Source organism: Gopherus evgoodei, unplaced genomic scaffold (assembly GCF_007399415.2).
Source record: "Gopherus evgoodei ecotype Sinaloan lineage unplaced genomic scaffold, rGopEvg1_v1.p scaffold_39_arrow_ctg1, whole genome shotgun sequence".
In the NCBI taxonomy this organism is placed as follows: domain Eukaryota; kingdom Metazoa; phylum Chordata; order Testudines; family Testudinidae; genus Gopherus; species Gopherus evgoodei.
Genome location: NW_022060060.1, coordinates 469,092 through 493,347, shown reverse-complemented (window position 1 = coordinate 493,347; position 24,256 = coordinate 469,092). Strand labels below are relative to the sequence as shown.

The window sequence follows — 24,256 nt, the reverse complement described above, 5'->3', positions numbered from 1 at the left end:
CCATCCCCATACACACCCATCCATCCATCCACATACATGCCCATCATCACTCCATCCCTCCATCCCCCATACAAACCCATCCCTCCATCCATCCATCCACATACAAACCCATCCCTTCATCCCTCCATCCTTCCATCCCCATACACGCCCATCCCTCCATATACACCCCCTTCATCCCTCCATCCATCCGTCCCCCATACAAACCCATCTCTCCATCCATCCACATACACACCCATCCCTTCATCCATGCTTCCTTGCCCATGCACACCCATCCCTCCATCCCTCCCCATTCACACCCATCATCCCTCCATCCATCCATCCACATACACACCCATTCCTCCATCCATCCATCCCCATACACACCCATCCCTCCCTATACACCCCCATCATCCCTCCATCCATCCATTGCCCATACAAATCCATCCCTTCATCCCTCCATCCACATACACACCCATCCCTTCATCCATGCTTCCATGCCCATACACACCCATCCCTCCATCTCTCCCCATACACCTCCATCATTCCTCCATCCATCCAGCCCCATACACACCCACTCCTCCATCCATCACTCATCCACACCCATCTATCTATATCTGTCAATCCTCATCCATCCCAATACACACCCATCCCTTCATCCATCCATCCATCCCCATACACACCCATCATCCCTCCATCCATCCTCATCACCCCTCCATCCATCCCTTCCCCATACACATCCATCCCTCCATCCCTTCCCCATAAACACCCATCCGTATATCCAGCCCCATACACCCCCATCATCCCTCCATCCATCCAGCCCCATACACACCCATCTATCTATATCTGTCAATCCTCATCTATCCTGATACACACCCATCCTTCCATCCATCCCCATACATAGTCATGCAGCAGCCTCAGCGTAACCAGACAGGAGGGAAGGGGGTTTCGGGTGCCACAAGCTGGGCAGCTTGACCCTGCACCCTTCTTGCTAAGAGTGTTAAAATTGCTGATGCATGTATTGTAAAGAAACAAGAAGTCTGTTTCTAGGTGCCCCCTGGAATGTTTGTCAGGCCCCGTGGCATGGACACTCTGGAAAAATAATCTCTGGTTAATTGATGATCATAAGATGTCTGACTTTTTAACCCTGCTTGCTTAGCAAATTTTCCTTAAGGGATTGTATTACTAATGTATAAATAAGGGGAAAAGTTTAAAGTAATTGAACTTCTCAGAAGGGATCTTCAGGGACGCTCCCTCTGAACGCATCTTCGGGTCCCCACCGGCAGACCGAGGCTTGTCACGGTGCCACTGAAAAGCCACGCTCCGCTTCGGTAATTATCACAGGTTGGGGGTGTTTCACTAACCTCTTGCAGATGTGTGTAAATGCTTGAGACTAAGTAGAGTTTAGCTTTCAGTGAAAGCACTCTTGTGTTGTCCTGTTTGTGCCAGCCATCTATCAGTCAGACGGCCATGTCTCCCTTGATTTATTTTCTAATACCACCTCGCACAGAGTAAACGTTACCGAAAGCTTTGGGTTAAAAAAACCCAGGTAACAAGGGGAACACCCTCCACCCCCAGGTTCATCTTTATAAAATGACTGTGTGTATCCAATGCAAAGTTTGTCATGTTGGGTGTCTTTGGAAGGTTCATGAGGCACCCCATACACTCCTATCATTCTTCCATCCATCCATCCCCATACACACCCATCCCTCCATCTATCTCTCATATACACCCATCCCTCCATCCAGCCCTATACACACCCATCATCCCTCCATCCAGCCCCATACACACCCATCATCCCTCCATCCACCTCCCATACACCCCTATCATCCCTCCATCTATCCGTCCCCATACACACCCATCCCTCCATCTATCTCTCATATACACCCATCCCTCCATCCAGCCCCCATACAAACCCATCATCCTTCCATCCAGCCCCATACATCCCATCCATCTATCTTTTTTAAAGTAACCCACGGGAGTGAGGATCCCAAATTCGATTTCAATAAAAATTGGATAGTAATTTGGTCACATTAGTGTGGTCTAGCAGAGGGGACACCAGTGCAGGAGACTTAGTTTCTATTCCCCTCTGCCCATGGGCAGGATAATTTCCCTTTCTGTCTCTCACTTCCCTCAGCTGAAATCAGGATCCTTATAGCACCTGCCTCTCACAAAGGAAACAGAGCAGTGGGTTTCAGTAAAACAGGTGCTGAGCTGAGAACCTGCAGAACTGGCTTCTCTTCCCATCTCCATCCTTGGCTTCTCTTTGTGCCTCAGCTTCTCCACCTGCAAAATAGATGTGATGATTTTAGTCTTTTCTTTTCTTTTCTTTTCTTTTTCTCTTCTCAAAGCACTTTGGCCCAGACTGTTAGAGATATTTGGGCATGAAAAGGAGCAGATGGGTGCCTAGTGGGATTGAAATCAACAGAAATATTTCTCAAGATTCCACTAGGCAATTATCTGCACCCTTAGGCACATAAATATCTTTATACCTATACTTTACTTCCAGAGGTCTCAGAAGGTCAGATTTCCAAAAGGTATTGCTGATTTCTTCTCCAAAGCCTTTAGCTGATGTGTCTTGACTTAGGACCAGGTTTACATGAAGTCAATGGGAGTTACGCGCTTTGCTGAGACATGTTTGTAAACCCCATTGGGTGCCTATCTGCATCTTCAGACATCTTAATATCTTTGTAAATCTAGCTGTACTTTACAGAAAGTAAAGAAGTGTTATTTACTCCTTCTCATAGCACAAGAACTAGGGGTCAAAAAAGAACTAGATAAATTCATGGAGGATAGGTCCATCAATGGCTATTAGCCAGGGATGGTGTCACTTTCCTCTGTTTTGCCTGAAGATGGGAATGGGCAACAGGGGATGGATAATTCAATGATTACCTGTTCTGTTCATTCCCTCTGGGGCACCTGGCATTGGCCACTATCAGAAGACAGGCTAGTTGGCTAGATGGACCTTTGGTCTGACCCAGTATGGCCGTTCTTATGCTCTTTTTTTTTTCCAAACCACAACCCAAAATATTTCAAAGCAATCTGGGGGAATTAGGCACCTGGGGCCAGATTTTGAAAGAGAGGCCCCCAGGGCCCAGTTCTTCAAAGGTACATAGGCAACTAACTCCCATTGATTTCAACAGTCTATGGAGTGATGCTGCTATATACTCATTGAACACTTAGCCTTAAAACATCCTGCATAATGGTTTGTGTTTCTGTCTGTCTGGAGGCCTGTGGGTCGCTCTTGGAGTGTGTATCTGGCCCTACAGGCCTTGCAGGGGACAAATAAGGACAGGACAGGATTGGATTCCTCTCCTCAGTCACAACGACAATTCCAGCCAGCACTAGATTCTAAAACCAGGATGTGGTTTTTCTAGCCAACTGTAATGAACCATGTATGTTGCCAAGGAGTAGAACCTGCCCAGGGCACAAACGCCCAGGCCCCTTGTCTCAGGAAGGAAATGTTGACTGTTGCTTTAAAAAATAAAATCCCTTGACTTCCGGATGTGGCCTCTGCTTCAGATAATCTGCAGCTGCGCTGAGAAGCTGGAACTACTGTATCCTCGGACCTTAAAGGCTGAGAATTTTAATGGAGTGTTTGTGTTGATGGAAAGTATTGTCATTGGATTCATCCATGTTCTTTCAGAGACCAGACAAAGAGTCAGTCTGTCTGTCTGTCTGTCTATCCCCGTGCATCCCGTGTATCTGTCCCTTATTGCCACAGTATTGAACCCATCTTACATGGAACTTTTTATTAACTCATTATCTGTGGAGATTGGTTCACCGAGAGGGTCATTTTCGTACATACCTCCATGAATTGGCTTTCCCCAGAGATGCGTGCACATAAGTTGCAATATGTTACTGGGATGCAGCTGAGTGCCAAGGCCCAGGGACAGCAGTTGCAGAGCCAGCAGGTATCTGGTCGTTACCATTCCTTACTTCAAAGTGCTTTGATTGTTTCTTTATTCTCACTCAGGACCTATCACCTCGATTGACTAAACTGGGAAATTGTCCAACATCCTGGCAGATTTTGAGGCCTGTTATTGTTGCTGGGAAGGAAAGATTTTATTTAAAATGTCTGAAGTAGAACAAAAGCATATGACATAATGGCTCTGAGTGGGTTCCTGAGGACAGTGGGATTACTACACTGGGCTGACATTCAGTGAGCAGCTCACCACGGTTTTGAGCTCACTCTGCACTCAGCGTGACAGCCGTAATTCTGGGGAGAATACGCTGCGTCACATGTTACAGTGGTGTTGAGATCTTGGTTTAAGGCCAAAGCGAAGCCCAGCCAGGGACTCTTGTGCTGAACTTCCATGTTCTCAGAGCCACGGCCCTCAAACGGGGATAAACTGGCAGTGAATTGATTTAGGCTGGAAATTAGAAGCAGATTTCTAAGCCTCAGAGCTGGGGGGTCTGGAACCGCCTTCCCATAGGAGTAGTGGGGGGGAAACAACCTGATTCATTTTAAGATGGAGCTTGATAAGTGTCACTGGGGTTCTGTGCTGTCTGCAGTAGCAGGAGACTGGTTCAATGACCAGAGGTCCCATTCAGTCTTCAGCTCCTAAGAAATTACTGGGTTTATTTGGAGGGGGAGTGAGGGTATGGGTAGGCAATTCACTTCTCACATAGAGAGACAGAGGAACACACAGAGAGAATAACTCCTGCTAGCTAATAAATCTGGACATAAAAGCGGCCATACTGGGTCAGACCAAAGGTCCATCTAGACCAGTATCCTGTCTTCTGACAGTGGCCAATGCCAGGTGCCTGAGAGGGAATGAACAGAACTGTAATCATCAAATGATCCATCCCCTGACACCCATTCCCAGTTTCTGGCAAAATCTTTTCGCCATTGGAGTCACTGGAAACTTTTCCATTGACCTTCGCTGGTGCCAGGATTCCGCTCTCTAATAGCAGGAACGTCACCTGAAAATAGAGTGGGAACGGGAGTCAGACCGGGTTTTTGTTTGACCTGGCTAGGAAGACACACAAATGTGCTGGTACGATCTCGACTACTGGGGCCAAGGCACCATGGTGACCGTAACAACAGGTACGTTATGTGAATTCTTCTGTCCTTCCTATAGATTTTTATTTCCCAAGAATTTTCTGTAGGAAACCAAGAAGGTATTTTGAGTTTATCCGCACCCAGGCAGCTGCGATAAGAGTTACTGGGGCTGAGGAAGCATGGCCAAAAAAACCATAAATATAGAACTCAGGATAGACTCTGTGGGGGCAAACTGAGGCATGGCATGATGAACGTTGCAATTAGGAAAACTTCTTAAAAGCGATGAAATTCACAGGGAGCGAGGCACCCGACTCCCTCAGCCACCTTTGAAAATCCCAGTCGCGTTAATGTAGATGTTAATTATATTACTAATCCCAGCCACAGTGATTAATTAGGGCCAAATCCAATGCAAGGGAAAAGACTGCCACTAACTGGATCAGGCCCCTAAAAGAGTATTTTTGTAAGGCATGAATAGCGAGTAGGAGGACTGTGATAACTGGGCTATGGATTACTGGGGACAAGGGACGTTGGTCACAGTCAGCTCAGGTAAGGAGAGACTTGTTACTTTACTATCTTTTCTTTTTTAATCTCTAAACTCGAGGAATGTACTTTCCCTCCAGGTAAATTCTAAGCTCGATCTCTCTTTGCTGGGGTGTGACTTACAACCAGACCTTATTCTGTAGTGATCTGCTCAGGGGGCAGGAATCCTGAAATTCACTCTAACCACAGCAAACTGTAGAATCTGTGCTCCCAAATCCCCGTGTAAACCAGAAAAGAGGGCAGGTACCAAACGACAGCTTTCTGTGCAGAGATAAGGGGCAGATACATCAGTGTGATGGCTATGGTGAATTCGATTATTGGGGGCAAGGAACCCTGGTCACCGTCACTTCTGGTAAGTAATAAATTGTAGAAGCCTTGGTATTTAGACGTGTATAAGGAATGCCACAATGGTCGTACGAATATCTCAGCCGAACGGAGACCAGCTAGATTTTTAACCGGTTACTATAATCTCCGGGAGGAAGAGTTTAAGGTGGGGAAGGGGATTTTCAGTCCCTGTAAATGGAGTTCTCCTTGAAAGGATAAGTGGGGTTTTACACACCTAGTGGAAGGGAATTGGTCATTGTAATTACTATGGCAACTTCGGCAAGGGACCCTGGTCAAGGTCACATCAGGTAAATGACTAACATTTTCCTGTCCTGATTTAAATTAGACCCACTCTTGGGACTGGATCCACAGCTAGAGTTAATTGGTGTAACCCCATTCAAATCATGGAGCTACGCCAGTTTACGCCAGCCTTGGAAGGGCACTGGTGATGGCATATGCCAATTCCTGTTTGCTTCCCTCCGCGTTCGCCTCCCGGCTGATATCAGATTTTGATAGGCTTAAGGGTACATTTCATCCTGCAGTAGGTCTATGCACCATCAAATTCTCTAAGTTGAAGGCTAAGGTGAGGTGAATAGAGCGGGGTGGTATTTGTAGAGACTTATTGAGGCATTCTATTGCTGTGTTACTATGGCTATGCTTTCGAGTACTGGGGACAAGGGACGCTGGTGACAGTCACCTCAGGTACATTTCTAACCTTTATTCAATGCCTCATAGTTGTAGCCGGTTAAACTTTGCACGGTCAGAATTTTGCTATGCCCCAAATGAGTGTATTTGTACAGAGACAATAGGACAACACTTTACTGTGCTACTGGGATGCTTTTGAGTACTGGGGACAAGGAACTCTTGTGACCGTCACATCAGGTAAATTTCTAACCTTTATTCCAGTCCTCACAGTAGCAGGTTAAATTTTGCAGAGACAAAGCATATTTGTCTTGCCTTGCCTTGCCTTGACCAAGCATATTTGTGCAGAGTTGCTAAGGCTCCCACTGGGCTTTTGACTACTGGGGACAAGGGACTCTTGTCACGGTCAGCTCAGGTAACCAACATTTTCCCTTAGTTTGGAATCATATATTTTCTTTTTGTTCCTAACCTTTTATCCTGTCTTGCCAGTCTTGTGTACGTTGACTGTTCCTAAAGGGACAATGAAAGACCATCCCTGGCTTCATTATGTAGCTCAAACTATCTAGTGCCGTCTAGCCTTGAAATCTATCCATGACTGACTTTAGCGAGAGTTGGATCAAGGCACAAATCTTTAAAAGAAGTTTTGTAATGTTTTGCCACTCTGGGAGAGTAATTTTTGTACAGTGGAAAATAGGGAAGAGAAATGATGTGTTACCCACTTGAATACTGGGGCCAGGGGACCATGGTGACTGTCACGTCAGGTAAAGATAGAAACCTCTAAAAATTCTTCTTTCCTCCAAGTAACATGTAAGTGTCTAAAAATAATTGGGGCATGGGAAATTTAGTTGTCAGAAACTATTTTTAAAGTTAGTTCAAACTTGATTAAATAAGCAATATCAAGGTGACATTGATCATAACGGCAGTAAAAATTATGGGTAGACAAATTGGTATTTGTACAAGGGAAGGGGCAGACATATCTCTGTGTAACTGGTATTTCGAGTACTGGGGTCAAGGAACTATGGTCACTGTCACTTCAGGTAAATATTTTCAAACCTAAATTGCCTTACCTGTTTAAATTTAGTTTCTTAAAGCTGATCATGAATGTCCCCTCTTCCAAATATGCAAGATTATGTCTTTGTATGAGGAGGTTCCTGTGAAATTCCAAGATTTAGAATAATTGGGTGTGTGGGTAGGTTATTTTAGAGTTTCAAACATAAACAGCAATTTAATTCCCTTTTAGCGGGTTATACAGCTCAGTTTAGTGGTTGGGGAACTGTCAATTTGACAGGTCCTCTTCCAGGATAAAAATATGGTAGCAAAAAAGTATGACTGAGATTTTCAAAGCTGCATATGTGATTAAAGTTGGGAAATGGATGTCCTAACTGCCTCTGTGGCACTGAAAATCTCACCCTAAATTTTGTACTGAAAAATGGCAGTACAAAAATCTAGGTGGAAAACCTTGAAGTAACCTCAGGTTTGGCATCCAAAAATCACCTGTCACTTTTGAAAATCTCCTCGAAATATGAGGATACATTCTTGTGCATGTAGAATATCATAATGTGTCATTGTGACTACTATGGTTACTTCGATTACTGGGGACAAGGTACCATGGTGACCATCAGTTCAGGTAAATACAATTTCTAAATATCCTAGAGTATGAAATCTAGAAATAATTTCTGGAAGTAGATCACCAGGATATTTTTTTCTTTAGAGTAGATCAATTCAGATAAAATCAACCCATAGGTTAAAGAATATGGAGGCATTAAAATAGTATCTAGTATCATGTAGAAATAGTTAAAATGTGATAAAACTGGAATTAAATATAAAGGAGTGACTAGAGACAGAGTGCAGTCAATTGGAGTCTTTCTGCTGGCTTTGAACATGCCCCAGAAGAGAGAAGGCTTTTAGTGCTAGAGAACTCAACAAAAATCTCTTTGTGTAACGTGAACTTCAATTACTGGGACCAAGGAACTGTAGTCACTGTCACATCAGGTACTTGTAACTTTAATCTTTTCTTTCCTCTCTTCCAAACTTAATGAGGCAAAAGAACTGAAATTAGAGTGACTCTCAATTTTCATAAGTTTGAAAGGTGGATTTTGTTCCAAAGTGTGTCAGAGTTAGAATAATTGTGGAGTGTAGACTAGAATAATTATAGGGTGAGGATCAAAATGATTAGTGGTATGATAGGGTTAAAATGACCATTAGAAAAAATAACTATTTGAAATCATTAGAAAATGTGAATGGGTTTTTGTGTGACTCTGACAAGAGATTTGAGCAATGTGATTACTACGGCTTTGACTACTGGGGTCAAGGAACCATGGTCACTGTAACAACAGGTAAAAATTTCTAATCATTTCGAACTCCAAAATGTGTGCATGAAAGTTCTAGTGAATTGACAAATATTGAGTTTGATCGAAAGCCGACTCTAATCAAGGGAAAGATTACCATTGACTTCCCACTGAGTTGGCTCTGGATCAGACCCAAGAAAAAAAGAAATTGCACTTTATTTGACTCTGTAGATTGCTTCAGTATTAGATGAGATGAAATTTCATAGATTCCAGTGACTATAATTCACTGTTAGGCAAAATTAGACTGAAGGCAGTGATCATAAATAAGAATAAATGGTCAAACATTCATAGTCAGTAAAAAAAATCTAGATTCTTTGCATACTAATAAGAATCTGGAGGTAATTATAAGGGTAACTGAGGGAAAATCCAAGATAAATAGTTATAATCAGAAAACTGAGATGAAAGACAACTTGTCAGACTAGAAATGTTGGTATTTCGGGGTTGGCCCATTCGATGTAGAAGTCTATCTAAATTAATATCTCTGTGGCTGAAGCTAAAATCAAAGTAGTAGGAGGTTTTTGTGCAAACGTCACAATCAATTTTATCAGCGTGACTACTATGATGCCTTGGATTACTGGGGACAAGGGACTACGGTCACCGTCACTTCAGGTAAAAAATTCCTCCTCTTTTCCAATCCCTATTACTGCTAACTGGTTAAATTGATTAATCTTATAGAATGATCGAGTTGTGAGACTCATGAGTGACTCCCCACCTCCAAGCTCTTGTGGGTATTTTTCATAGGGGACAAGGCAATGAGGGCAGAAACGAACCTGAAATAATAGCTAATATAAAAAGGAATTAAATACATAATGTGAATAAATGAAGGAGGCTGGGCTGGGAAAGTCAGTGGGGTTTAGCCATGTAGGCCATGAATTAGAATCACTGTGACTACAATGCTTTTGACTACTGGGGACAAGGAACAGTGGTGACCGTTTCCAGCGGTAAGTTGGCTCCTCGTTTTCATGTGTAGAATTAAGTCGTTGGCGAGCATGTTAAAACAGTATTCTCCTTAGGAGGTTGCATTTTTTCAAACCTAGAGGTTAGACTCTGCCGAGTTTCTTAAACATCTGTTTAAATTCTGTGTAGACCTGTCCTTCCCTTAGCAAGTGGCTTCATTATAAAACAGAATATAACGTTCAAAAATTCTATCGGATGGTAGAGCCTGACCCTAGAGCCTTTGAAGTAATTGGCAAAATGTCCACTAATCTCAACCAAACCAGGATTTTCCTTGTAACCAAGATCCCAGTGAGCTCTGAGGTTATTGCTTAGGTTAACAGAATAACTGTCTTTTCGTGTATAACCGATTCGATTACTGGGGTCAAGGGACCCTGGTGACAGTAACAACAGGTAAATTCCAAGCTCTGCTATTTCTCTTCTGTCTTGTGGTCTAGGTTGTAATTAACAGTGTTCTTGATTTATGAGGGTCTTTTATTTTTCATTTGAAAAACCGCTCTTTAAAATGTGGTTAGAGCCACAATAGGGACTGGAAATTTCTCTAGCTCCAAATTTACAGGGCACTTCTAAAAGGCTTAAAGAGTTTGAGTGTTTTAACTTGTGCCAGGGTTGGGTGAGAGGTCCTGATCAGGATCAGTTTAGGTTTTTGTACGCTGTCTAATGGAGACTCTAGCAATGTGATTACTTTGATTACTGGGGCCAAGGGACCATGGTCACCGTCACTACAGGTACGATTTTTATTCCTATTGAAACTGTTATTTTTTAATTCTGAGTTGTTTTTTTTTAAATTAGGTTCGGGGGTGTCTTTTACCAGCATAGCTTTTCCCTTTGTCAGCTCCTCTGGGGGGGCTATTCTCAGCAATATGGAGGGACAAAGTACTAATTCAATCCTTGCCTTCTCCCTTAAAATGGGTTTAATTCTTTGGGTCTGGTCTTAAAATCATTGCTTGGAGGGAAGTTTATGTACAGCCGGAGGCGAATATTTTATTTCTGTGGGCTTTGCTTACTGGGGACAAGGGACTCTGGTGACTGTGACAACAGGTGAGGGGTTTTTTTAATAGTGTTTTATTACTTAGATATCAATCAGAGATCTTGAAAAGATGCAGTCTGAGGCAGCATAGAAAATGCATTGGTTCTGTTTTGTTGGCCAGGGGAACAGTCTAAACTTTAACTTTGAATTAAATTAAAAAGAATCTGGTGGGGGGGGACGTTTGGGCAAGTAGAAAATGATTTGAGAGAGAAAACTTGATAGAATCGATAGATAGACTTGAAATTCATTGCATCTGAATCTTTAAGTGGCTACATATCTCTATGAACCTGGCCCTTGATCAAGCTATTTATCTCTCTGATGAGGACAGGAGGATAAAATTATAACCTGAGAAGGTGTTTGTAAAAAAGAACAGATCACAATTTTTTAGACTGAATCAAAAATGCTTCTAATTTGTTACTTCAGGTAGATTAAGATGTTCCTCCAGTTCAGTAAATCATAAACTCATTTTAAAAAACAGGTCCCTAATCCTATTAATCCCAGTTAGTTAATTAATTGTCTGGGCAAGGTTATTGTAAAACTCCAGCATAGACATGTCCCGGTGTGATAACTGGTTTGACTACTGGGGACAAGGAACTATGGTCACCGTCACATCAGGTAAAAAATTATCTTTCTTCTGTAACAATTTCAGTCATTTGAAATGGTTGTTGCCTTTGCCAAGAATCCGACAGAGCTCCTGTTGAAGTCAATGGGACCCTTTCCATTGGCTTTACTGGGATTTGGATCAAAACCCTAACCTGTCTTCCATACCGCCAATGCTCTGATATTAGCGCAAAGGCCATCTTCTGTGTTCCCTAGCAAATCAGATATCTTTTACCCCTTTGGAATTCTGTTCCCTTTTTAATTTTGTGTTTCAAGGTCTTGGTAAGATCTCTTTGTAGAGTGATTGTGTGGCAGCCTTTTAGAGAGAGGTTTGAATTAGGTCCACTTCCAGAAATGGTTTATTCTGATCATAGTCTCCTTGGCTGGGGTTTTGAAAGAGTCTCAACATGGTTCGGCACCCACTGAATTTCAATGGGAGTTGAGCTCCTAAGTCCACTAGGCTCCTTTGAAATCCTCTGGAAGCCAAAACTCTTAGGGTCTGATCCAAAGCCAATGGTAAGATTCCTGCTGAGTTGGATCAGACCCTTCAAACTAGATTCTCAGTCTGTCTCTATAGTCTACTGACTTCAATAGAGCTTTGCTAATTTGCACCACTTGGGGAACTGGCCCTAGTTCCTTGTGATGGCTGGGCAATAAAACTCTCCCCTGTTTGTTTTATATTGAAAAAATTTCTAAAGAAAAGGGCCGGGAGTGTAGGTTCTTGTGAACCATTGTCCAATAGATATGTCATTGTGATGCCATCTTCGAATACTGGGGGCAAGGTACCATGGTCACCGTAACGTCAGGTAAAAGATTTTAACCCTACATTTTCTATATTTGTAAGTGTTTAGAAGGGCATAAATGGGAAGATAATCTAGTTCCTCTGGATAATGCAGGATTATCTCTTCTAGGGTATGTCTAGGGTCTTGTCCTGTTAATATTTAACTATCTCAGGCAACTTCTTATTCTATTTTTTTAGTCATAAATGACAAATAAATAGGATGGGCTATTGATTGATTGACAGGGTTTTTAACTCATTGCCAGATTGCTATTTTAATACATCAGCTAATTGATAGTTGAGTTTATTAATCCAAATAAATGCATGAATAAATAAATAAATAAGGATTTTCTCTGTGCATAATAGTGAGGAAAGGCAATAAAATATCTGTGCTTCTAAAATAAAAATATTTCCATGCTAGGATATTTAATTGTAGACTTAATTAAATGCCAATTAGATAAATAATATCAGTTTTTATGGCACCTTTTATTTTAATGTTTAACTGGAATTTAAACATGATCAGGTATTTCTAGGATAATTTTTTTAAGTATTTTAGATCTTCTAAGCCCACCAAATACATAGTAAAAATAGTGATTCATTGCATAGATAGGGTATTTGTGCAGACTCCCAAAAGCAGTTGATTAGAGTGATAACTATGCTATCTATGACTGGGGACAAGGAACCCAGGTCACCGTTACTTCAGGTAAATCAATATTATTTTTGCTCGTATGTCTAATAGTGAGGGAAGGAGGTTCTCTGTGTGAAAAAGGTCCCATCCTGCAATCTATAGTCTCCCAAAGTCCAAATGAGTTTGGGGGTATTCTTATGACTGCCAATCGTAAATCAAACCTTTCTCTATTCCTGTACACCCCAATCTCTCTATCTCATTATCTATCTTTCTTACTGTATATCTAATTTTATCTAATCTGTCTGTGCAATCTGTCTATTCAATCTCTGTCTCTAATCTCTCACACTATTTTTTCCTATCTATCTAATTTATCTATCAATTTATATAGGCTATCTGTCTATGCGAGCTCCCTGTGTTTCATATCTATCTATTTATCTTACATTTCTGAGGATAAATTACCATTCTCACAATGAGCCACGTAAAAACTTTAAATTTTGCCTCCTCCGACCCAACCTTCTCACAGACTGCAAATCTGACTTAAACTTTTTACCACGATAGGACTGAGTTTAAAAATAATTGCTAAATTGATTTCTCTGTTAATATTGATTTATTGGTCCATAGGCCAGGGTTATTTATGGTTTTTTCACGTTATTGTTGTTGAAAAAGATAAATAATCAGAAGCAATACGATTAGGAGGGTAATTTCACTCAATTTAAATTTAAGGATCAGATGAAAAATACTTAGCAATAGTTAAAACTAAATAATGACTTTCATTAAGATTTAAACTCTTAAACGCCTAAGTCGCAGTTGAAAATTGGGTTTAAGTTTATAGATCACTTAGTTGCTTTTGAAAATTGTACCTATTTGTCTAATGAACAACTCTAATAGAATTCAGTGAGCGTTTTAAAAGACAAAGACAAATGTTTCATGTTTTGTTACCATGGGGGAAATTATTAGAAAGCTTTTTTTGATAATTATTAAGCTAATAAATGTTATAGGTAAGATTAGTTGCCGGACTGTCAAATTTGCCCCAGAAAGTCTCCCCTATAACTTTGATGACATGCTTCATTTTAAAGTTTAATCTAACAAAAGATCTATTTTCCCCTGATGGTACAAACCAAGTAATTATTCTCTATTTGGGCCCCGGGGGCTTTCAATGCCCTTTAGATCAAGCTGGGATTGTCAAAGAGGTTTAAGGGGTTAGATGTGGAACTTCCAATGCCTTCCATGACTATTTCAGCCTCAGTCCATTATAAAATGGATGCTAGGAATTATTAATACTTTAAAAAAAGAGAGATTTTTGACACTCACACTCCTATTAAGTAGCACTTTACTCCTGGAGCCGTCATGTTCAATCAGCAAGACCACTGCTGGATTAAAGTGCTACTCAGAGTGTCTCCGAATCTGAATTCAAAATAATTAATCAAATAAAATAAAAGTGTTCCTTTGAGTGTAGAACCAAGATGGCCGATTCTGGCCTACGGTAGTTTAGCCTCCAGCTGGCAGAGTTTCGTTTTTCAGTTCCCTTTATTTTTAGACCAATGTTTCCATAAATAGCTGTTCTGATTTCAAAAACATCACCCCCTTGGAGTCAGTTTTGCATGATAGACCAGAAGGTTTCAAACAACAAAGTCGCATCTGTTGGGTATGAAAATAAATTCTGAGCAGGTGGCAGAGATCAACATGTTGATAGCAGTCTTGGGCTAAATTAAGCTATTGTTGTTTTCACTTGAAAATACAGGCTAGATCTCCCTGCAAAGGACTTTGAATGATGATTATTATGCACAAATCTACTGCTTTGTCTTAAACAAGAATAATTTCATTCTACCTTCCCAGATGATCTTTTATTAAAGGGGGAAATAGATTAGCAATTGCTTAATCTTCCTTTTCAGAGAATAATTTATTTGTGATTTCCTAGTCAATCTTATAATGAACAAGAAGAGTAAAATCATAGAAATGTAGGGCTGGAAGAGAAATCAAGGGGTCTATAGCCCCCCCAGGCTGAAACAAGATTAATGGTTCCACAATCAGTGTAGTAGTTTATTCATTTAGTTATTTAATGTTTTCAAGCAGGAAACCTGAGGGAAATTTTGGTAGGAGTTTGTGAGCATGTGAAGTTGAAAAATAGATTTTACTATCTAGCCAGATTTATAATTGATGCAATTAGATAAACGTACGCACTTGAATGCAGTCTAATTTTAACCAATTGTATCAGATTTATCTATAAATTTGAATGAAATAAAAGTAATTAGATTGATGAATACTTTAATCAAAAATTGAATCTTAAATAAATAAAAATAGCCTAATTGTATTTGTATTCATATAATTAATTAGATTCATTTAACAACTTTAATCCAATAGAATTCAATCTGTAAAATGAATTAGATTGATAAACAAGCGTTAAAGCAATTGAATTTTTCTTGAGTAGAAACCAAAAACCATCAACAAACATTTAATAAATTATTTGATTTTAAATTTGATATCAAAGACCCACAGCTGAAAGAAGATAAACCTCCATTTGCTTCAAATGATGTTCAGTGGCAGAAATTTTATCATTTTCCAAATCAGAACTTTATGTGATATTAAATCATATACAAGTTGTGGCAAGGAAAATGTTTTTAATTGAGAATTTTTTAATAACTTTGTGTTTCATGAAAATATTTGAACGTGTATTCAAATCCCAATTCAATTTTAAAGAGAATATTATCAGCCATGCACTTCCATTTGAGATATTTTTACCAAGACATAAAAATTATTTGGAAGACAAGAGATATTTAAGAAAAAATATCTACGAGGCAATTAATGAATCTATCACTGGAAATGGAATATCAGGAAAGACATAATATCCCGTCTCAGCAGGGACTCAGTTGGTAAGAAACCTGATTATCTTTTTTAATATCTATCTTTATTTAATGATCTTAAATTGATGCAAAAGCCTTTTTATTTCCCCACTAAGACTTGCCTTAAAATCTCATTTATTTATATTCAAACAATTTAGAAAATAACTTTTAGATTTACTTTGAAAGACAATTATATCCTCCACATCTATAGGTGCATATTTATGAATATTTTGTTAGAAATAATTTCCGGGTGGCTGTAGATATAACTTTATTAATATCCAGTTTGTCAGTTAATACTTCTATAGCGATCAAAAGAAAATATTATTCATTAATAAGAAATGGACAGTCAATAATTATTTATAAATCACTCTGGAATTTTGATTTATTTATATGATTTCGGAACTAATATTGAATTTTAGTAATACACTCAGTTTATTGAATTATTAATAGTATATTTTAGAAATTACTCTGGATTTCTTTGATAAGATAGAGTCTGACAGTTAATGTTAATTTTTAGTGCTGTACAGCAGTGGCTTTTCTCTATGAATGATTTTTTATAATACTTGTGTGCCAAAATGCGAAGGGTCATTGTGAATTTAGCTGAAGTTAGCATCAATGCTTAGCTGAGTTTATTTTCCAAGTAAATATCTTTGTGTTCGTCATTCTGTGGTGGTGTAAAATCAGGCAGAGAGAATTGTGAACTGAGCTTATTGTAAAGAGTCAGGTTTATTTTCAGTTCTTTTGGCAATCAGGGATTTCAGACTCAGTTCCTTGAGGAAAACGAGGGAGTTAGAGCTCCTGACTTGGATGATATTAGAAATGCAGGTTATACTTTAATTTCGGGAGTAATTTGCTTTTTCTTGAGGGTGAAAAAAGGCAGATTTTTGGGAATTTAACTGAAAGGAATGAGCTGGCCTCAACTTTGAATGCTTTTCTTCCCTCTCATTGACCGGTTTTAGCACAGTGTAAAGTTTAAAGAATGTATCCCTAAATTTAATTACAAATTCACTCCTGGTGTGATTCATGGATTCATAGCCGGATATTCTAAATACTAAGTAACCTTATTAATCGAAAATTTCTTACCCACTTGGCTGAGTGGAAATACGTGATTAATTGGAACGATTTCTTATTTAACTAATAGACTTTTTTACATTCACAATTTAATTGAATAATTCACTAAATAGAAGGTTCCTGATAGATTGAGGTCGGACTGGTCCCCCGATCTGGCTCCTTTGTGTTGGGTCTCTGTCAGCACCGGACTCACTGAGCAGGGTCCTTGTGCCTGGTGGTACCGGATCCCCACTACCTGGGTCTGTGTCAGCACCGGGCTGGGTGAGCAGGGTCCTGGTCCTCGGTGGCACCAGTCCCCCTAGCTGGGTCTGTGTCAGCACTGGGCTGCATGACCAGGGTCCTGGTTCCTGGTGGAACCGGATGCCCCTAGCTGGGTCTGTACCAGCACCATGCTGGGCAGGGTCCTGGTCCCCAGTGGTACCAGATCCCCTCATCTGTGTCTATGAGCACCAGGCTGGGTGAGCAGGTCCTGGTCCCCGGTGGTACCGAGTCCCCCGAGCTGGATCTGTATCAGTACTGGGCTGGGTGAACAGGGTCCTGGTCCCCAGTGGTACCGGATCCCCCTAGCTGGGTCTGTGTCAGCACCGGGTTGGGTGAGCAGGGTCCTGGCTCCAGGTGGTACCAGATCCCCCCTAGCTGGGTCTGTGTCAGCACCGGCCTGGGTGAACAGGGTCCTGGTCCTCGGTGGTACTGGATCCCCCTAGCTCTGTCTGTATCAGCACCGGGCTGGGTGAGCAGGGTCCTGGTTCCCAGTGGTACCAGATCCCCTTAGCTGGGTCTGTGTCAGCACCGGCCTGGGTGAGCAGCGTCCTGGTCCCCAGTGGTACCGGATCCCCCTAGCTGGGTCTGTGTTAACACCAGCCTGGGTGAGCAGGGTCCTGGTCCCCGGTGGTACTGGATCCCCCTAGCTCTGTCTGTATCAGCACCGGGCTGGGTGAGCAGCGTCCTGGTTCCCATTGGTACTGGATCCCCCTAGCTGGGTCTGTGTCAGCACTGGGCTGGGTGAGCAGGGTCCTGGTTCCCAATGGTACCGGATCTCCCCTAGCTGGGTCGGTATAAGCATTGAGCTGGGCGAGCAGGGTCCTGGTCCCTGGTGGTACCGGATCCTCGCTAGCTGGGTCTGTATCAGTACCGGGCTGGGTGAGCAGGGTCCCAGTCCCAGGTGGCACCAGTCCCCCTAGCTGGGTCTGTGTCAGCACTGGGCTGGGTGAGCAGGGTCCTGATTCCCGGTGGTACTGGATCCCCCCTAGCTGGTCTGTGTTAGCACCGGGCTGGGTGAGCAGGGTCCTGGTTCCCAGTGGTACCGGATCCCCCATAGCTGGGTCTGTGTTAGCACTAAGCTGGGTGAGCAGGGTCCTGGTTCCTGGTGGTACCAGAGCCCCCCTAGCTGGATCTGTGTCAGCACCGGGCTGGGTGAGCAGAGTGCTGGTTCCCGGTGGTACCAGATCACCCCTAGCTGGGTCTGTATCAGTACCGGGCTGGGTGAGCAGGGTCCCAGTCCCAGGTGGCACCAGTCCCCCTAGCTGGATCTGTGTTAGCACCGGGCAGGGTGAGCAGGGTCCTGGTCCCCATTGGTACCGGATCCCCCTAGCTGGGTCTGTATCAGCATCGGGTTGGGTGAGCAGGGTCCTGGTCCCCAGTGGTATTGGATCTCCCTAGCTGGGTCTGTATCAGCACCAGGCTGGGTGAGCAGGGTCCTGGTCCCCGGTGGTACCGGATCCCCCTAGGTAGGTCTGTGTCAGCACTGGGCTGGGTGAGCAGGGTCCTGGTTCCCGGTGGTACCAGATCCCTCCTAGCTAGGTCTGTATCAGTACCGGGCTGGGTGAGCAGGGTCCTAGTCCCTGGTGGCTCCCGTCCCCTAGCTGGGTCTGTGTTAACACCGGGCTGGGTGAGCAGGGTCCTGTTCCCTGGTGGTCAGGGGTGGCTCTAGGCATTTTGCCGCCCCAAGTACGGCAGACAGGCTGCCTCCGGCAGTTTGCTGGTGGAGAGTCCGCCTGCGGGAGGTCCACCGAAGCTGCGGGACCAGCAGACTCTCTGCAGGCATGCAGCCGAAGGCAGCCTGCCTACCACCATGACGGCACCAATACAGCGCCCCCGGCAGCTTGCCGCCCTATACACATGCGTGGAGTGCTAGGGCCTGGAGCCGCCCCTGCCGACAGTACTGGATCCCCCTAGCTGGGTCTGTATCAGCACTGGGCTGGGTGAGCAGGGTCCTGGTTCCCGGTGGTACCGGATCCCCCTAGCGGGGTCCGTATCAGCACTGGGCTGGGTGAGCAGGGTCCTGGTTCCCGGTGGTACCGGATCCCCCTAGCGGGGTCCGTATCAGCACCAGTCCCCCTAGCTGGATCTGTGTTAGCACCGAGCAGGGTGAGCAGGGTCCTGGTCCCCGGTGGTACCGTATCCCCCTAGCTGGGTCTGCGTCAGCACCGGGCTGAGTGAGCAGGGTGCTGGTTCCCAATGGTACCGAATTCCCCCTAGCTGGGTCTGTATAAGCACTGAGCTGGGTGAGCAGGGTCCTGGTCCCTGGTGCTACCAGATCCCCCCTAGCTGGGTCTGTATCAGTACCAGGCTGGGTGAGCAGGGTCCCAGTCCCGGGTGGCACCAGTCCCCCTAGCTGGATCTGTGTTAGCACTGGGCTGGGTGAGCAGGGTTCTGATTCCCGGTAATACCGGATCTCTCTAGCTGGGTCTGTGTTAGCACCGGGCTGGGTAAGCAGGATCCTTGTCCTTGGGGGAACCAGATCCCCCTAGCTGTGTCTGTATCAGCACCGGGCTGGGTGAGCAGGGTCCTGGGCCCCAGAGGTACCGTATCCCTCTAGCTGGGTCTGTGTTAGCACCGGGCTGGGTGAGCAGGGTCCTGGTTCCCAATGGTACCGTATCCCCCTAGCTGGGTCTGTGTTAGCACTGGGCTGGGTAAGCAGGATCCTTGTCCTTGGGGGAACCAGATCCCCCTAGCTGTGTCTATATCAGCACTGGGCTGGGTGAGCAGGGTCCTAGTCCCCGGTGGTACCGGATCCCCTTGGCTGGGACTTTGTCAGCACCGGGCTGGGTGAGCACGGTTCCTGTTCCTGGTGGTACCGGATCCCCTTAGCTGTGTTTGTTTCAGCACCAGGCTGGGTGAGCAGGGTCCCTGTTCCTGGTGGTACCGGATTCCCCTAGCTGTGTCTGTTTCAGCATTGGACTTAGTGAGGGGGGTCCTGGTTCCCAGTGGTACCGGATCCCCACTAGCTGGGTCTGTATCAGCACCAGGGTAGGTGTGCAGGGTCGCAATCCCTGGTGGTACCGGATCCTCCCTAGGTGGTCTGTGTTAGCACCGGGCTGGCTGAGCAGGGTCCTGGTTCCCGGTGGTACCGGATCCCTCCTAGCTGGGTCTGTATCAACAACGGGCTGGGTGAGCAGGGTCCTGGTTCCCGGTGGTACCAGGTCCCCCCTAGCTGGGTCTGTATCAACACCGGGCTGGGTGAGCAAGGTCCTGGTTCCCGGTGGTACCAGGTCCCCCCTAGCTGGGTCTGTATCAACACCGGGCTGGGTGAGCAGGGTCCTGGTTCCTGGTGGTACTGGATCCTCCCTAGCTGGGTCTGTGTTAGCACCGGGCTGGGTGAGCAGGGTCCTGGTTCCTGGTGCTACCGGATCCCACCTAGCTGGGTCTGTATCAGCACCGGGCTGGGCGAGCAGGGTCCTGGTTCCCGGTGGTACCAGGTCCCCCCTAGCTGGGTCTGTATCAGCATTGGCTGGGACAGAGGATTCCTCGCGCTACCAGCTGTCCTAGCCCATGCTGTTGTTAAGGTTGCAAAGTCCCATTTTGTTCTGTATAATCCTCTGGCTTTGTTGGGTTTAGTCTGAAGAGTTTGGCCTTCTCTCATTCCCGTACCCATCGTCAGTAATTCTGGGCCAGCCCCTGGCAGGACACAATCAGTTCACATCCTGGGTGGCACCAACTCTCCCAGAGAGATCTGTCCCATTTGGGCTGGGACAGAGCATCCTTCCTTTAACCATTCCTGGGCTTTGTAGCAGGCTGCTTTGGGGCATATCTAGGTTGTCCGTTGTTACCTGCAGCCACCTTGCCAGACCAATATAAGTCTCCCAGTATAAGAGCTCTGGGGGCTGGTTCGGTTCAGAATTTGGCCAGATCTTGGTCTTCCCCAGTCTGAGCTTTTGTTCTGGTTTTGCCAGTATTTGGTGATAGGAGGAAGGTGAAGGAGGCAAGAAACAATTGATTTTCTGGCCCACGTCCCCAGTTGGTGTAAACAAGGTGTCCCTTCATTTGAATCAGCGGGGCCAGATTCCCAAGTGGTGTAAACTGGCGAAGGTTTCTGCTTTGTGAGAAGAACAAGAGTGGAGGGAAACTGGTGGGGGAGAGGGAAAAATAGCAAGATGGAAAGGGAAGGAAAGAGGCGAGGAAAGCTCTGCAGAGACATTGCTTAGGCTGGAGGGCACACTCGTGTTTGTGTTTCTCCAGGAGCTCAGGTTCTCCAAAGGCTTTGGGCTCTTGGAAGCAACTGGGCCTCGGTGGGAATTTGTACCACCCAAACGTGCTGCACTGACCATCTTTTACTGCACGTTTTAAAGCAAGCACGGAGCGGCAAATCTTTAGCTCTTTTCACGGGGTAGCCTGGCTCACGCCTCAGCTCTGCACTGCTCCCAGTGCTATTCATATGAGGAGGTGGCTTTCAGCCAGGTTGACCCTTTGGGCAATGCAGAATGATGCCACTTTTTCAGCAGTGGTGCACCATGGGAAAGTGGGGGGGAGAGATGTTTGCACTGGGTGGGTTGGCAGAGAATGACGTTGCTGATTAGGGCTCAGCTGATGCTGAGTAACAAATTCAGGAAAGAGGGACTGATCACGGACATTCAGTGTATGACTGTTGGGAACCATCCCTTGACTGAGGGGGAGAAGTTGGTGTTGAACATCACTACATCCTTGCAGGACCAGAGAGGCCTTAGAGTCTCACAAGCAAAGGGGGATTGAGGCATGTCAAGGGAACTGGGGCCATACACACATGAGAACTGGGCCATATATGCATAAGAGTAAGTATACAAGAGGACTGGGCCATATATATAAGGAACTTGGGGTTCTATGTTTGTATACAGGGGGGAGCTGTGCTATATATACAAGGGGGCTGGGTTCCTATGTCTGTGTATACAAAGTGATGGGCAATGGGTCTGTATACAGTATGGACCTGGGGCCATATATGACAACTTTTAAATCAAGCTTGGATGTTCTTCTGTAAGATCTGCTCTGGGAATCATTTTGGGACAGTTCTCAGGTTCGTGTGAGACAGGAGGTCAGACTAGATGACCACAATGGTCCTGTCTGGTCTTGGAGTCCATGAACGTTCAGGTGCATCAGGTGTTATACATGCACACAGTGGAAGCTAGGACCTTCAACGTGGGGACTTCACCCCCAGGAATTGTGCTTTCCGAGTGACTCATCCCAGGGCGATGTATATCTGAATGTGGGATAACACCTGCTTTTTTCTCCCCCTAACCAAGCAGCAATTCTCTTTCTCACATTGAGCAACATGCCCCATGGTGGTGCTTTCATGTCTCTTCTCTGCCCTTCTCCCACCCACCCCCATCCTTTCATTGTTTTGATCCTCAGCGTCCCCAGCTGCCCCATCTCTTTTCCCACTCGTCTCTTCCTGCTGGGCCGACGAGAGCCAAGATCCTGTAGCACTGGGCTGCTTGGCTAAGGACTTCCTTCCGGAAACAATCGATTTCTCCTGGAAAGATAACACAAACACCAGCATCACCGACGGCATCAAGAAATTCCCCTCAGTCCTGAATACAGCTGGGACCTATATTGCCACCACTCAGCTATCGGTCACCGCCTCTGAAGCACAAGGAGTTTTCTATTGCACAGCCACATACCCTAGTGGAAAAGAGACAATCAAAGTACATCAATCTTGTCAGCCTAGTAAGTAGTTTCATTCTCTTCTTCTGGACGATATACACAATCACTCACTACCCAGTGGATAATTGCAGGCCTTTGGACTATAGTATCTAGGTTCTCTGGGGAGAGGCTCATCAGAAAAACACTAATAGATATACACATGAGAGAGAGAAGATCCCTATGCTCCTTAGGGACAGGACTCCTGGGTTCTCTCGCAGCTCTGGGAGGGGAGCAGGGTCTAGTAGGTCAGATCAGGACATGAGAGCAAGGACTCTTGAGTTCTCTTTTCAGTTGTGGTGTTTAATGTTGACCACTTAAATGGCAACAATGTTAGCTCCTTCGTGGCTGGCCATTCTACCAAAAACTCCATGCTTGGGTCTGTGGGGGTGGAGCTTGTGACTGTGGGTGGAGCTTATGAAGGGGACCCCCCCCTTTCCAGACCGAGCACTGTGCTGTAGTGGAAGGTGGTTTGGTTTGCAGGCCATTCAGCTACTGGCTGGTAGCAGAGCCCATCAGATGTAAAGAAAGAGACTCGGGCCCTGCAGGCCCCATACACACATTGTCGACTTTGCATATTGTGCATTCTGGGTGCCAAGTTCACATGTGATAATTCTGTTATCCCCACTTCCTTGCTTTTGTCTTGCATGTTAACAGCTACTGAACCCAGTATGACCATCCGCCCCCCAGCCAGAGACCAATTCCTGGAGCCCAATAAAACCTCCACCATCATCTGCAGCGTTAAGAACTTATGCAACCAGGCCGTTACCCTGAAGTGGCTGAAGGAAGGGGTAGAGGTCAGCTCTGGAATCCACACTGTTGCCCCTGTCTCCAGTGGCCGTAATGGTTACACCCTCATCAGCGAACTGACTGTCTCGGAGAAAGATTGGAATAACGACCGTGTGTACAGCTGCAAGGTGGAGAGCAAGAATTTCAGTGACATAAGGAACACTAGCAAGTCTTTTGAGTGTGGAAGTAAGTCATGACCTTTAGGGGTTCTATCCCTCTCTGGAATGACCATGACCCATCCCCCAGCTCTGCTTGGGGGTGTCCATGTAACCCCCATGCTAAGTGGGTGAGAGTTTTTTCACATGCTCAAAACCCATGTTTGGGGCAAGGTTTTCAAAACAGCTGGCCTTAACTCTCCCCAGCGCACCCCTAAACATCCTTGATTATTCTGAACAGCATAGATCCCCATGAGAGACTGTGGTTAGGGGCATGTCTTAGCGCCTCGGGCCTCAGTTCCCCATCAGTACAATCAGGATAAAAGCATTTCCCTCTCACTGGGATGTTGTGAGGTGCTCAGTTGATATGGTAATAGGAACTATATGTATACCCCATAGATAGATCAATAGATTATTGCTTTCAAACTCGTCCATGTTGTACCAAGCCAGGAACAGCCGGTATAAATTAGCCAACTGGACTTGGCACAAGAAAAATTGAAATGAATTAAGCAATGGGGCAACTGGGCATGGGATGAGCCCTCTACAATTAATACAGGGATCTGAGATGCAGCCACAGGGGATCCATTGTCCAACAATGAGATACAGCCACCTCTGGGGTGGAGTGCAGGGGCTGTTTAACAGGCTCACAGCAAAGTTGGAGAGCGCTTTGTGGCAGGAAGTGAGGAA

General features: G+C 44.8%; 1 protein-coding gene and 1 gene segment (V, D, J or C); both read left to right on the top strand.

The window, feature by feature from the left end:
* The window catches only part of LOC115642209, a 440,558-nt gene that overhangs the window by 204,123 nt on the left and 212,179 nt on the right, over positions 1–24,256 (top strand). The window contains exon 3 of the mRNA XM_030545694.1: positions 10,475–10,517. Within this exon, the coding sequence (XP_030401554.1) occupies positions 10,475–10,517 (43 nt within the window). The remainder of the gene's footprint in view (positions 1–10,474; positions 10,518–24,256) is intronic.
* Positions 11,373–24,256, top strand: part of LOC115642322 — a 166,925-nt gene continuing 154,041 nt past the window's right edge. Inside the window, 3 exon segments of the C gene segment in view lie at positions 11,373–11,434; positions 22,338–22,652; positions 23,283–23,600. Of these exon segments, the coding sequence occupies positions 11,416–11,434; positions 22,338–22,652; positions 23,283–23,600 (652 nt within the window).